This window comes from Xenopus tropicalis, chromosome 7 (genome assembly GCF_000004195.4).
Source record: "Xenopus tropicalis strain Nigerian chromosome 7, UCB_Xtro_10.0, whole genome shotgun sequence".
Classification (NCBI taxonomy): domain Eukaryota; kingdom Metazoa; phylum Chordata; class Amphibia; order Anura; family Pipidae; genus Xenopus; species Xenopus tropicalis.
This window is the reverse complement of record NC_030683.2, coordinates 34346880-34360749: the sequence shown is the minus strand read 5'-3', so window position 1 is coordinate 34360749 and position 13870 is coordinate 34346880. Positions and strand designations below refer to the sequence as shown.

The following is a 13870-nucleotide window of genomic DNA, read 5'->3' as shown; positions in this document are numbered from 1 at the left end:
TCCTCTGCAATTGCCTTTCTTCCCTCACTTGCTATAACATTATGGCAGCGCAGTAAAGCAGAGTGACTGCAGATGCCAAGGGAATTTGGCATAAGATACCTATAGGTATACAGGCGTATATATATTTATATAGTAGAATCCATAGGGAAGGTTAGAGCTGCACTTCCCAAGCCTGTGTGTAGCGGGTACAGCTCTCCAGTAGAATGTTACACCTCACCGCATCCTTATGATGAGAAAACATTCATAAACACCCCCAGTCTCCCTTTCCCCCCTTCTTCCCGATCCTACTCCCTCCCTCCCTAATGCCTTGCCATGCCTAATCCCTATCCCTTCCCAGCACAGCCGGACAGCCGCAAAACCTTCATTCCACTGCACAATCCCAGGGAGAGGAGGTGGGTGCCCAGGTGCTAGCCATGTGTAGGTGCCCAGTGCCTTTACATGGACAATAAGGGACTGAAGGAAAATAAAGGCTGGAATATTTCTCTTTCCTATTGATCTGCTTTCTGCTATCTGAGATTCCCCTGCAATTTCCAGTTGTAAATCACTGTGCAGCGACAAGGCCACCCCTTCCCTTCTCACTATTGGTTGCGACCGTCCGTCTATTTGCATGTTGCCGGTTTGATTGGCCCGATGGTTACACAAGACTTTACATAAGCCTGGCAGCGCTGCTAGAGTTGTATAAAGCCGGGGAAGGGGAAGGATTGGTCCAAGCTTTGTGGAAACTTGTGAACTCTTTAGCAAGAAACTGTGTGGAATGATGCTGCCTGCTGATTTCTTTGTCCCTGTAAGTACCCTGCTTTTTTGCTATCGCTTCCAGAGCCACAGAAACCTCATTCCAGGCAGGCGGAATCACTTCATGAATTTCTAATAAAGGCAGTGTGAGGGGGTGCATTATATATGTATATATATGTATGGGCCATTCTATAGCTATTGCAATATATATATATATATATATATATATATATATATATATATGTATATATATATATATATATATGTATATACAAATAGAGTATATATATATATATATATATATGTATATATATTTATTTATTTATAAATATACACAGACACACATATATACAGTAAGTGTAAGAGTGTTCCTGTTGTTTGAGTTTGTATGGGTTCTGTTAGTAGCAAGGTTACTGCTGCTGCTTCTGGTCCAGTGATACATGTGGGCATTGTTGCCAAGCTGAGACACAGTGGTGCTGATGATGTATGGCAAGGAGCATACTGAGCATACTGAGGGCAATGTAGTGGTTCTTCTGCACTAGGGGACCATCTGCCCAGCATATTGATGCAAGGACTTATTATACATGATTACATGGTAGCACCTGCCTTCACCCCCATCTGTATAATAACATTACATATTTTAGGTGATTTTGCCCCATGGCAAATGAAATTCACATTTAATGTAAAATAAGATTCATGGCTATTGTAAGTTCAAGAATAAGACACATTGAGGATAGGCTATACATGCACGTCTCCTGTGGGTGAAGGTAACAAGAGTGTTTCTCTGTCTAGACTTGTGTAAATAGCACCGTGCAGGGATATGAGAAGACGCTGGGATTTATTTAGGTTCTGTATGTTTCCGATGAATAAAGAATTAGAATGTTGACATTGTAATATCTTTGGGTCCTTGTTACTTTTAAAATCTATAAATGTTGTTTGTTTTTTGATTTCTCCCACTTGTAAGCGCAATAGGGGTATAGTCTGAGCTTTATGTATATATATAAACAATAATAATAACAACAATAAGGAATTGTTGGGATAATTGCAGGGGCTGCCAGGCTATCATGGATCTGTAAGCAGCTTATCTGCTGTAGATTATAGGTAGACTTATTGCAGTTAAGTGCCTGCCTCCCCACTGCACGGCACCTCAGGACTCCGGTAATGTTATTAAAAGTTCTCAGATGATGCTGCCAAGCTAGATAAGAAGAGCAGCACCAATAACACATCCCTGGTGTTCCTATTCCTTGCTGCTGAGCTGTCACGCAGTGGCAGAGGTTACTTTAAAGAAAATATTGGTATGACCGGTGGAGATAATGAAGTGCAGAATAATCATCTGATGGGGTGTCCATCCTTCAGTTGTATTTATCCAATGTGGTTTTGTTTTATGCTGTGCTCAGGCCACGCAAGGACTCTCATTGTAAAGGTAAAATCTTCACTTTGATTTAAGGATGAGACCCTGCACCCCCACTACCTGTGTATTCAACTTTTAATTAATTCTAGTGCAATGCATTCAGCACCTCTGTATTAGTGAATTAAACCTTAGCTTTTATTAAGGTGTGTTTAAAAAGGTTATTTTTTTTGCAATGTACCCTTTTAGCCATGTATATACATATATATATATATATACATATATTTATATATATATATATATATAGAGAGAGAGAGAGAGAGAGAGAGAGAGATTCACTGAATTCACATTTATTGCCACATTATCTTATATCAGTTAATAGTGAAATGTGAGGTTCAAATATGTATATGATTTGCATTACTGTTGATATATGTAGAATTAGTCATTTTATACAATGTTAACCCTTGATTTCTGTGGTCAAAATCTGCCTGTGATCACTTTAACGCACCCCCACGAGTGAGTTGTGAGACTGCACAAACATATCCACTTCAGTCTGTGCTAATATTTACTTTCAGTAATTGATGTCCTCGGAATGAGATGATTCTTGAATCTGTCCTTATGAAGGCTGGAAATGGCACATTTCTTTCCTCTCTCCTATTTTTTTTTTTTTTTTGCCTTTGTACGATCCCCAAGCTTCACTGTTTGATACTGCAGTGTCACTAAGGATGGTGCATGGTGCATGAGACAAAAGATGGAAAGTTTTAGGGTATTTTGGTTGCAGTTGTGCAATGATGTGTAGGTTGTTGCACTTATATACATTTTAAATCAAATCCCAATATTATTACTATGCTATGCTTTATACACAGCCACGCCATTGGGATAATATCACACGTTAGTATATATGTATATAAATATATGTATCTGCCTTTGCCTAACGCACATATTCATGCAGCAGCCAAGACCTGCGTGATCCATTAGAAAGAGCTTGTGATCCCCACACGAGAAATGGCTTTTTTAATGGCTTAGCTTAACAGCAGAAGGTAAATATTTGATGGGAATGCTTTGTACAGAGAGCCTACTTTATTTGCCTTTGTTTCCAGTAAATTTAAAAACTGTTACACTCCGCAGCTTTAGCAGTGGCTCCATCTCATTATAGAAATTGTGTATTTAAGGTGACATAACAAATTTGTTTGGAAGGCTAACATTTGTCTAGCTTCTGTGTACTGTATTACCTTCATGATTTGCAACAACATAATATGTACAGTTTTTAAGAGAAAAAGGTTGTGGGGGATCTGATAGAACCATTTAAATATGCCAGGGAAATTTACAGGGTTCAGTGGGGAAACATTTACAGCTGGAGAAGAGGGCTGTGAATCAGGGAACACAGCATGAAGTTGGAGAGACAAAAAATGAAGAAGTAACGCTCAGAGGCACACTTGTTTGCATGGCCAAACATACAAGGGACAGCCTTCTGGCAGTCCAGCAAAGAAAGTCAAACATGCATTATTATCTTTTTTATTTATACAGAGAGTATATAATAATCAGGATATATATATCACTACCTGCCCCAGTGGAGCTTACAATCTATCATGTTCACATACAGCATTTTATCAGGAATCGGTATCCCTGCCTGTATGTTTTAAGTGTGGAAGAAAAGCAATGCAAGCATGGGGAGAACATTCAAACTCCTTAGCATTTAATGGGCAGACTGAGTGGGCCAATTTTTTCTTTTATTGAGGGATTGGGGGGGTCTGACTGAGAGACAAATAATTGACTTTCCACTGCTTATTTTCCCAGTGAGCAGAAACAGTATATCAGACTTTAAAAGGAAACTTATTTGTAGCAATAGCCCTAGTTTTAGGAACCCAGTCTACCTAAATACTAGGTAAGTGGTGTCTTATAAATGAAATGATTAGAACCTGGTATAAATAAGAAAACTGTTGGGAAGATGCATCGTTTTAAGCTGGGTGAATGGAGTGGTATAATGAGTTCAGTTAAGCATGAACACAGAGATGCACACACGCAATCAATAACTGATACAAGAGATATCTCTGCTAAGGGTCCCTGCTAAAAAGGCTTTCCATCTAAAAGAAGGAGGTGTGAAACACAAGGTGTGGCAGTGGTCAAGATCAAAAGTCAGCAAAGTGAGATGTGGCATCGAGCACTGCAATTAGCATGTGGTATATACTGAAGGAACTCTAGGCCTGATGAGGGGAAGCATTTCTAGAAGAGGAAATGTGTTTTAAAGGAGCGTTTAGTGTAAAAATGAAAATGGGCAAAATAGATACTGTGCAAAATAAAAAATGTTTTCAATATAGTTAGTTTGGCAAAAATGTAATCTATAAAGGCTGGAGGGGGCAGATGCCTAACATAATGGCCAGAACACTACTTCCTTTTAAGCTCTCTAAGCTTTTAGCAGTCAGTAGCCAACCAGTGACTTGAGGGGGGCCATATGGGACATAACTGTTCAGTTAGTTTGCATTTGAGTCTGACCTATGTGCTCACAAACTAACCGAATAGTTATGCCCCATGTGGCCCCCCACTAAGAGGTTAGAGAGCTGAAAGCAGGAAGTAGTGTTCTGGCTATTATGTTAGACATCTGCCCAGTAGAAGCCAGTGTACGGACTGGCAAAATGGTATGGCAGAGAAGGGTCAGTTGCTACAGCATAAAACCCTGGCAGTCGCATTTAGGACCAAAATGGAGATGGGAATTGGGGGGATAGCTCCCAACTCTCCTGTACACATCAGAGAGTTGTGGCTTTACAAATGGATGGCTTCAGGTAAACAATCTCTAATCCCTAATGAAGAAATGACTGTATGTAATACTGTACTTCTAGCAAGGATGCTTTCTGGCAATGGGGCCTTTATTTTGTACGAACTTCCCTAAATCCTTTCCTTTTCTGCATTAGCTTAACTTGCTACTGTAAGGCCAACACTGCGTTGCACCAACATTTTTCAAATAACATCTAATTTGAATTTGAGGCAGACAGGGGCTAGCATCAAGAGATAATAGTCAATTTTTTGGAATACTGTACTTCTCCACTGAATTGCTACCGTGCGCCTCGGCTCATTCTGCATTCAATAACTTTGATTTAGGACAAATTTGTGGATAACAATATAACACGGAACGCAGTTTGTGACCTTGCGCACCAAAGGCGTTGGGCATAAGAAGCTTGTTTTTGTGTAATTGTCTATATGGCCCATTCTACATTATCGCACGCTGCTTGGCTTCGGTTAATAAGAAATTGATTTATTCCTAATATACTCTCATTTTCTTTTGTCCTTTATCTTTCTGTTTCAATTCTATTTTCAATTTGTTGTTTCTAGTTAGAATCTTACTTTTAGATCCATCTGCTGATGAGATACTTTTTTAATAATCTCCCGAATTTACAATTCAAAAAATAGTCTTGCAGTCACCTCTTCATTCTAGATGTTCCCTGATTAATATTTATTCTGCTTCACTAATTGTGCATATATCTGGTAAAATAAATACAACGTCTGCATCTTAAGTGACTGAGAACATGCAGGGCTGTTTGTGTTTTGCCTTAGCGAATCTTGTTGGCAATGTAAAACTTGTCTGAATGTGTTGTGTTGGCATTAAGAAGATTAAAACAAATGTTGGATAAAGCATTTCACAGCATTAAGTGTGACATTCTGTAATCGTATAGCTAGGATGTATATAAAGCTGTCAGGAATCACTCTGTCAAACAGAAGACACAGTAGTAAAGTAGTATTACTTCCTAAAATACCCCTGAATATTTAACTACAAAATATACAGCGCATGGGTGCATTGTGCCAGTTTTTCAGTCTGATTGCATATGTATAACCCTGGGGTACAGATCTATCTTGAAAGTATGTAGACCAAGGGCAGGTCAGTACTTTATAATAAAATAACTGTTACTACCATGTTTGTGCCCATACAATGACACTTATATGGCAGTTTGGGTCCTTTATTTCTGCACATTGAGTTGAACATGAATTGACTGATATCTGATACAGCAAAGTTTCTCAGTTGTGTCCTCTGGCCCCACCAGCAGTGCATATTTTGTGGATATCTACACTATAGCACACATGTTTCTACCAAAAGTTCCTATCTACCTACGGGTGCAGAATAGCTTCTTGCAAACACCTTACAGCAATTGAAAATGAAATGTGTGTTTTTGAAACAACTGAAAAATGTAATTGTTTAGCACTGGTACCCTGTAAGATTTATTTCTAATTTCAGCATTGGATAGCCATTATATGTAGTCACATTTCAACTGCATGCTGGCTTTGTGAGCCTTCAGATCAACTCTAAGGGGGCATTTACTAATGGTTTTTTTCCATGATTTCTATTTTTTTGTACCAAAATACAATTTTGTTGTGGAAAAAAAGCACATTTTCTTTGTGATTTATTATGGGACAAAACTGCAACAAATCTAAAAGAAAAAATACTCTCTGTAAAAGCTGTTGAGATCATGTAGAAGTCAATAGCAGGTGTCTTTTTTCCAACTGGATGATTTGTGGTGTTAAATTTTTTTGACACTTGGGTTTGGGTGACTATACGAAAACGTTGCATTTTTCCCGTGTCTCTTTTCAGTCACACATTTTCTATTATGATCTTTTTATAAATGACTCGACAATTTGTGGTTTTTGTGAAAATGAGTTTAGTCGTGGTTTCAAAAAACTCTAAAACCACAAAAATCAAAATGTTAATAAATCTGCCCCTAAGCTTTATAATTTAGCAACCATGTTATTATCTTGCTATTTGTTATTTTTGCCCCTGGCTGTACAACCATAATCCTAGTCTGTCTTGGAAGACTCCTTCTCACCAAAAATTATACTTTACAACTTTCTTTATTGAGGTATGTATGGAATTTAAGGGTAGATCTAGGAATTTCCCTCAGAGACCGCTCAGGTCTTTACTAAATAAATGGTATGTCAATGGGAAAAGTGCTATGCCCCTGAGATTTTACTTCCCTTCTAAAGTGGGCCATACACATTAGATTTTAGTCTTCCTCTGACAAACTTTCAAATATCGGTCCTACGTTTAAATGCAACAATCTAAAACTACCATTCAGACTGAAATTGTACGGAAAAAGCCCTAAAAATAACAAATCGGAGGATGTTCTGAACATGAAATAGTTGGCAGACACCAATTGTATGAAAGTGATTTCCATTGTAGGTCCCTAAGGATATCGTCAGATACTCAATACATGCACAAATTTTATATTACCCTACCGAAATTTTCTTCCCTGGCAGATTAACTAAACAACTGATCGCCATGGTACGAAAATTATTAGGATATTAATTTGGAGCCCACACAGGGCCGTAAAATCGTATAAAACTAGGTTTCGTACGATTTTATCGGTGCACGTATGGCCAGCTTAAGGCAAGGCCACCAACAATATTGTGAAGACTTTCTGAACATGACAGTATTAAATGAGCCCTAGCTACAGCTACTGTACTGCCCTTTTCTATATAGAAAAGCAAATTAATGGCATATTTATCTATTATTCAATAGGTTACGCTTATGGAAATGTGTTATTTGCTATGTTTTCACATTTATCAAATGTCGTTTTGGTGCCGATTTCACACTGCAAAAAATCGCCTTTCTTTAATTTAACCAATAAAACTGTTGGGAGGGATAAACCAGTCATTAACCATTATTACTAACAGGACAGACATTTGCAAACAAGATATAAAAGATAACTTAGACAATTTAGACAATTCAGCAATGTGCTTTGTCAGCCTACGCAAGTTGACAGACCGCCCTACGCTTCTAGTTGTGCCTGCATCCGGGAGCATTGGATCTGGCCGGGTGCAGGCACACGCTATCCAAGGTCCAATTTTGTTACCTTACTATGTTTACCAATTCCTCCTTAATTCCTAACATTGAAGAATGAGTTTTTAATTAAATGTTGAACCATATAATGCTGCATTTATTTCAATCACCGTAGGCATGCATATTGGTCCATACAGGCTCCCATTTGCTTTGTGCTATCACTTTCATTATATACTGTACGATAGGTTTAAGCCTTAACATCTGGCATCAGAGATTGGTTTAGAAACATTAGGCATATTTGTTCCAGTTGCTTTCATTGTGAAGCTGGAGATTGCTAGTTTGCCTCTTTAATGCCAACCCAAATGATGCCATCCAGAGTTCACATGCCATGTTCCCTTTCCTCCAGTCTATGGAGGTCCCAGATGGCATTAATACATGACATCTGCAATTTCTTGGGCTCACTTGATTTCCAGCAATTTAACAGGTCTCCTAATTTCATTAAGGGATAGTTTTATATTCTTCTAAACCACCCAGAGCGAAGGTCTTTGTTTTTGGTGGGCTGGGGGTTCTAGTTTTTGTACATATGGTCAGATGTGTAGCAGTTTCAAATCGAAGCCACATTGTTGTACACGGAGACTAAAACAAATCTGTTCAGCGAAATATTCGGGGAAATAGAGCCACTTAGTGCTGTTGTAATGAATAATGATTTTCCATAGCTTATGTAAATAACCAAAAGGAACATACTGAAATTACATTGCTTTAGCACTAAAATATTATTAATAGAGATGCCTTCATAAAAGGCAGTTTATTTGTAGAGCTGTTCAAAGGTTTGTAAGTTGAAACAAAATCTGCTAATTGGCAGAGAACTGGAACCAATATATTCTGCGAGTTCCTTTTATTATTTAGCTTCTTATACTGTCATATTCTATTTTTACGTTTCCATAGTTCTGTAACTTGTAATATAAAGGTATTTATATATTTATATCGTCAGCACCTAGATAGTATTCGGTGGCTACATTTAAAGGCAGCATGACACAGCTCTTCTCTGATTTTCACATTCTTTAGACTTTTAGTCCAAAACACCTTATATATGATTAATGTTTGTACTCCTCAACTTAAAGCAGAAGGAAAGGTAAAATTGTTGGGAGGTGCCAGTTATTCTGGTTGCTTACCAGCTACCACTGACAGAAGCTCCTTTTTAAAAAAAAACTCTCCAACCTGGGTTACTGTTTGCTGAGCCACCATCTTTTTACGGTGTCCATAGTTTCCTCCGTCGGACTTGGGTGTGTACACACAGAGAAGAGGAAGAGCCCCACCCTAGCAAAATATGTATAGAACTGGAATGACTGGAGGTGACTAACAACTTGACACCCCCAATAATTTTACCCGTTCCTTCTCCTTTAGGGATCTGAAAAAGATTATAGTAAAATGTGGATTCTAGAATTTATGACATTAATTGCATCAGAGATTTGAGGTGGAGATTTCTACTATAGTTTTATTGATAATATGTTTAGTGGGCACGGAGGTGACAGACCTATTCACCAGCATAGGGCTCCTCATGGGAGGGGGCACCAGAGTAACAAACTCAATAGATTTCCGTATATAACTTGTCTGTATATTACAGGTATTGGACCCGCTATCCAGAATGCCTAGGGATTTCTGGATTTGAGATTTTTCTGTCATTTAGATCTCCATACCTTAAGGCTACTAAAAATCATCTAAACATTAATTAAACCCAATAGGATTATTTTGCCTTCACTAAGGATTAATTATATCTTAGTTACCATCAAGTACAATTTTGATTTTATTATTACAGAGAAAAAGAAAATATATTTTTAAAATTAGAATTATTTGCTTATAATGGAGTGTATGGGGGATATGCATCCTGTAATTCTAAAACCTTCTGTATAATGGGTTTCCGGACACTAGATCCTGTACAAATTTTAGTTTGTGATTGCTAACTGCAGTGTTTTAACCAGAAGTTTGTGGGTCCCAGTGCAAGATTTGGTCCATAGATACCCTTGATACCCATACTTTCCCCAGTTACAACCCAATGTAGAATCCCATTTTTTCCACCAAACTATCTTGGTCAACACCTGCATGTTGGATTGTACTATGGTTGTCTTTACACTGCACAACTTACTCCTGTGTATTGAAAAAGCTAATCGCATGAGCCCATGGGGTAGCTAGGTGTGGGTGCTACTATTTTCCAATGGATAAATACACACCTGCACAGGTAGGAGCATATGGTGCGGCATCAGCCTTATATATAATTACGCTGGGTTGAGAAAAGACCAAAATCCATCACGTTCAGCCCCTCCAAACGAACCCCGGGTTTCTGATGTACTGGTAGTGATGAATGTAACATTTCACACAGGGTGCCATGTAGTTAAAGCTTGGACCGAAATATATCACATAAACTGTGTTTCTATGTTTTCAAGCATATATATTTTAATGGATTGTTGATTATTTGCCTGTATAGGTATACTGTTGGTATATTTAGCGAGAGGTGAAAATCCACATCAAACATAGTGCCCATGTGTAGTGCTGACAGTGGTTTTTATGAAGATTGATATTAGGCATTAGTAAGGCTTAGTAACAGTGCAGGTATAACATAAAAGGGTTACTTGCATGGTCTGCTAGTGAAGGATGTCAGATGAGCAACGAGACTAGTAGAATTAAGTCAGTTATAAAAGTGCTAGGAATAGCATCAAAATTTGAAATATGAAATATGTCCAAATGTGTTACACCTCTTTTAAATATATACACCATCTTGGGTCTAGGGATCACATTAATTAAACTGTATTTTAATTTACTAGGTGCAGGTTATTTATTAAAAAATGATATAATGAAGTTGCTGTCCTGGAAGAATTAGGCTTTACATAAAGATAGAAAAGTATTCATCAGAATGAGACCACGAGCCCTCAGGCAGTATATTCTGCCAGGTGGGTGCAACCTTTCTGAATGGGCTCAGCAGGTCGCTGCTGGTACTGTTGGTGTTAACCACTGATATTAACTGACAGCTGAATAAGCCATTGGTAAGCTAAAGGCAGTCTACAGTCTGATTTGTATTCAGTGCAGTCCAGAAACACTGAATCCTTCTCTGAAAACCAAAATGATTAATTGGGACACAGTCGTGGCTGTATGGACACACATTTGAGTTAACATCCCCCCAGCTTGGCATTCAGGGAGTTAAAAAATGTAACCAAAGAACAACACTCGAAATGCTGGCATCAACGCTTTTGAAAATGCATTCATATCTATAAAATCAATGGGCTTCATTACCAACATTAGGGAGGGTACAAAGTGCAAAAAACAGGCGGAAGCTGGCATGTTTTCTTTAAGCACCTATGGGCACTTTTCGGATGAATACAGAGCTGCCTGCGTTCGGCAGTGCTGTATTCATAAGGGGCAGGCTGGGGGAGGCAATTAGACTGAGATGAGCTGCTACCCTGATGAGTGTGCATTTTCTTTTTTACAGGAATACAGTTGTCAGTATCGGAAGGTCTTTATCAGGTTGTGCAAAAAGTTTTGCTAATTTTAGCTTAGTTCTTAATTCCACATGGTGCCATGTAAGGAAGAGCCAACTACAATATGAAACTATGAAGCCTGCTCTATGGTGCGTTTTGTAGAGTCTGCACCAAATGGCAGAATAAATAGTACTATTACTTGATGAATTATTTTAGTAGATTTGCTGATGTAGACTTATGTACATAAGTACATGAAAATGTGTGGAACCTGCACAGCTGCCAGGGGGAGCCAAGTGCCTTGTTTTTAGTAAAGGGTTCCAAATTCTAATCCAGCTCATGGTGCCTATGCTGTATTTTCCCTTTACTTAAACATCCAGGAAAAATGGCTCATGTCAGCTCTTGAGGAGTAAAAAATCTTTTGTAAAATAGCTGCTAAAATTCCTTTAAAATCCTTGGTGAAAATGTATAAATAGGGAGCAAAACTCGGCTAATGAGATGTTTCTTTTTGTATATTCTTTATCAATTAAAGAATTTTGATATTGATACAAGATACAATACACAGTAAAGGTATGATTTTTTTTAGCACATTTTAGCACATAAGAATTTCTGTAAATAGAACCAAAATATAGGAATCAGATCCTTTATCTTCAGGACTCAATGTGTGCTGTATAAGTGAATTTTTCAGTATTTAGATTGCTATGACAGATATGAGGTGGATGGGGTGTCGGATAGGCCTGCAATCTGCTCCTTAATCCAGAAAAAACAATTTTGGTTTTCCAGAGTGTTCTGGATTCTGGGATGCTGGATGATGGGTCCCATACATAGTAGTAATTTTCCTGTGCTAAAAATACCATTTATCTTTTTTTCATGTGTTTTTAAAAAAGGCAATAATGTTTGTTTGTACCTAAAAATAAAAGTTTCCAGGCTACGTTACCGTTTTATAACATTGCTTTTGCTTTCTGGACTGCAATTCCCTGCTTTCTCCAGCATATTATTATCACGGGTAAAACAGAATAGAGATGGATTTTTACAGCAACTTCCATTCTGCAAAAGCAAAGCATTTTTTCCCATTACGGTCACACAAAATAACACTTGTGACCCCCATTTCCAGTAATGAATTCAGAAGCTTTGGATCTTAAGAGGTCATTAACTGTAGTATGTAAACAAGTGCAAAAGCACTAAAGGCTTGAAGGCTGGACTAGTTTTACCACTAAAACACTCACTTACTGGATTAATTGCACAATGAAACTAGTGAAACTGGGACTTCAACCACAATTCTCACTATGCAATCATTATTTTTAATGTTTTGATTGGTTTTAATGGATTTTATTGTCCTTTTTTACTTCTTTTGGCTGTTATTATTTGTGTGTAGGTAAGATGCAGTAAATGGAATTTTGAGTAGATTTTCAGAAGTTTCATAAAAAAAACCCACTACCTTTATTAAAACTTTTGCAGTTTGTTATTTTGGGGTAGAAAGACATTTAGCTATTTTGAAATTGTAAAACGTTTGCCTTTTCCAAAATCACATGGTGTAAATAACATCAGTTGTCCAGCCTATATCTACCATTGTAAATAAATTATAGCTTTTTGGAAGAATAACTTTGAGCAGATATCTGGGGACAATGTTCACATAAAATAATTTTAGGCATGTAATGTCCTAGTGAAATGGAGAGTTCTGAAAGCCTGGGGAGAAGAGCTGGTTCAGAAACTGAAAAATGGTACTAATATTTAACTCTCTCTCTCTCTTAAAATATATATATGTGTATACTGTATATATATTTGTATATATATATATATATATATATATATATATATAGATCCTTGAGAAAGGTCCTAATGAGGACCGAAACGTCGGTTTTAAACAATATATTTTCAATAAATTTTTGATAAAGTATTGAAGGGTGTGCTGGCCACGGATGATTATTTGATTATTATTTTATATATATATATATATAATATATATATATATATATAGAATGCAACTTTGTAAGTAAAATAAATTTTGTTTTTCTTAAGTCCTGTGAGTGCGGTACTTTCCATTTTTGTATATATATATATATATATATATATATATATATATATATATATATATATAATATACAATTATATATATGTATTATATATATATACATTATATAAATAAATACATTTACAGACTGGTAACTTATTTCTAAATCTGTGATTTCTGTTCAAGAAGTGTACATTAAAGAAACTTACATTGGGTGAGCAAGAGGCTTGGACTGACAATTTACCATGACAGCTGTAGCCACGTAGCTAAGGGACCTCAGTTCCTCAAATGACAGCAGATTTTGTTTTCGCTGATTAGAACTATTTAGTATAAAATGTCTAATTGTCTTAAAATAGCAGATCTGTTAGAGAACCAAATGGCCATGTAAATATCTTGTATCCTCATCTCTTTGTTCCATCTCGGCCCAGTGATAATTGAGAAGAATCATAGAGAAGTTTGTGTCTTTCTGGCTGTACTTTTGGTAAAGAAGGTGACCTTGTAAACTGAATGATCCTGCCTTGTGCCTTAGAGGGAAAACATTATTGAAA

The 13870-nt window shown here is 37.2% G+C and overlaps 1 protein-coding gene across 4 annotated transcripts in view; it reads left to right on the top strand.

Annotated features, from left to right (window-relative positions):
* Positions 1-521: 521 nt before the first annotated feature.
* Positions 522-13870, top strand: part of crtac1 (cartilage acidic protein 1) — a 302413-nt gene continuing 289064 nt past the window's right edge. The window contains exon 1 of one of the 4 annotated variants that reach the window (XM_031905179.1): positions 522-784. In XM_031905179.1, coding sequence (XP_031761039.1) covers positions 755-784 — 30 coding nt within the window. In that variant the 5' untranslated portion in view covers positions 522-754. 4 annotated transcript variants of the gene reach the window in all.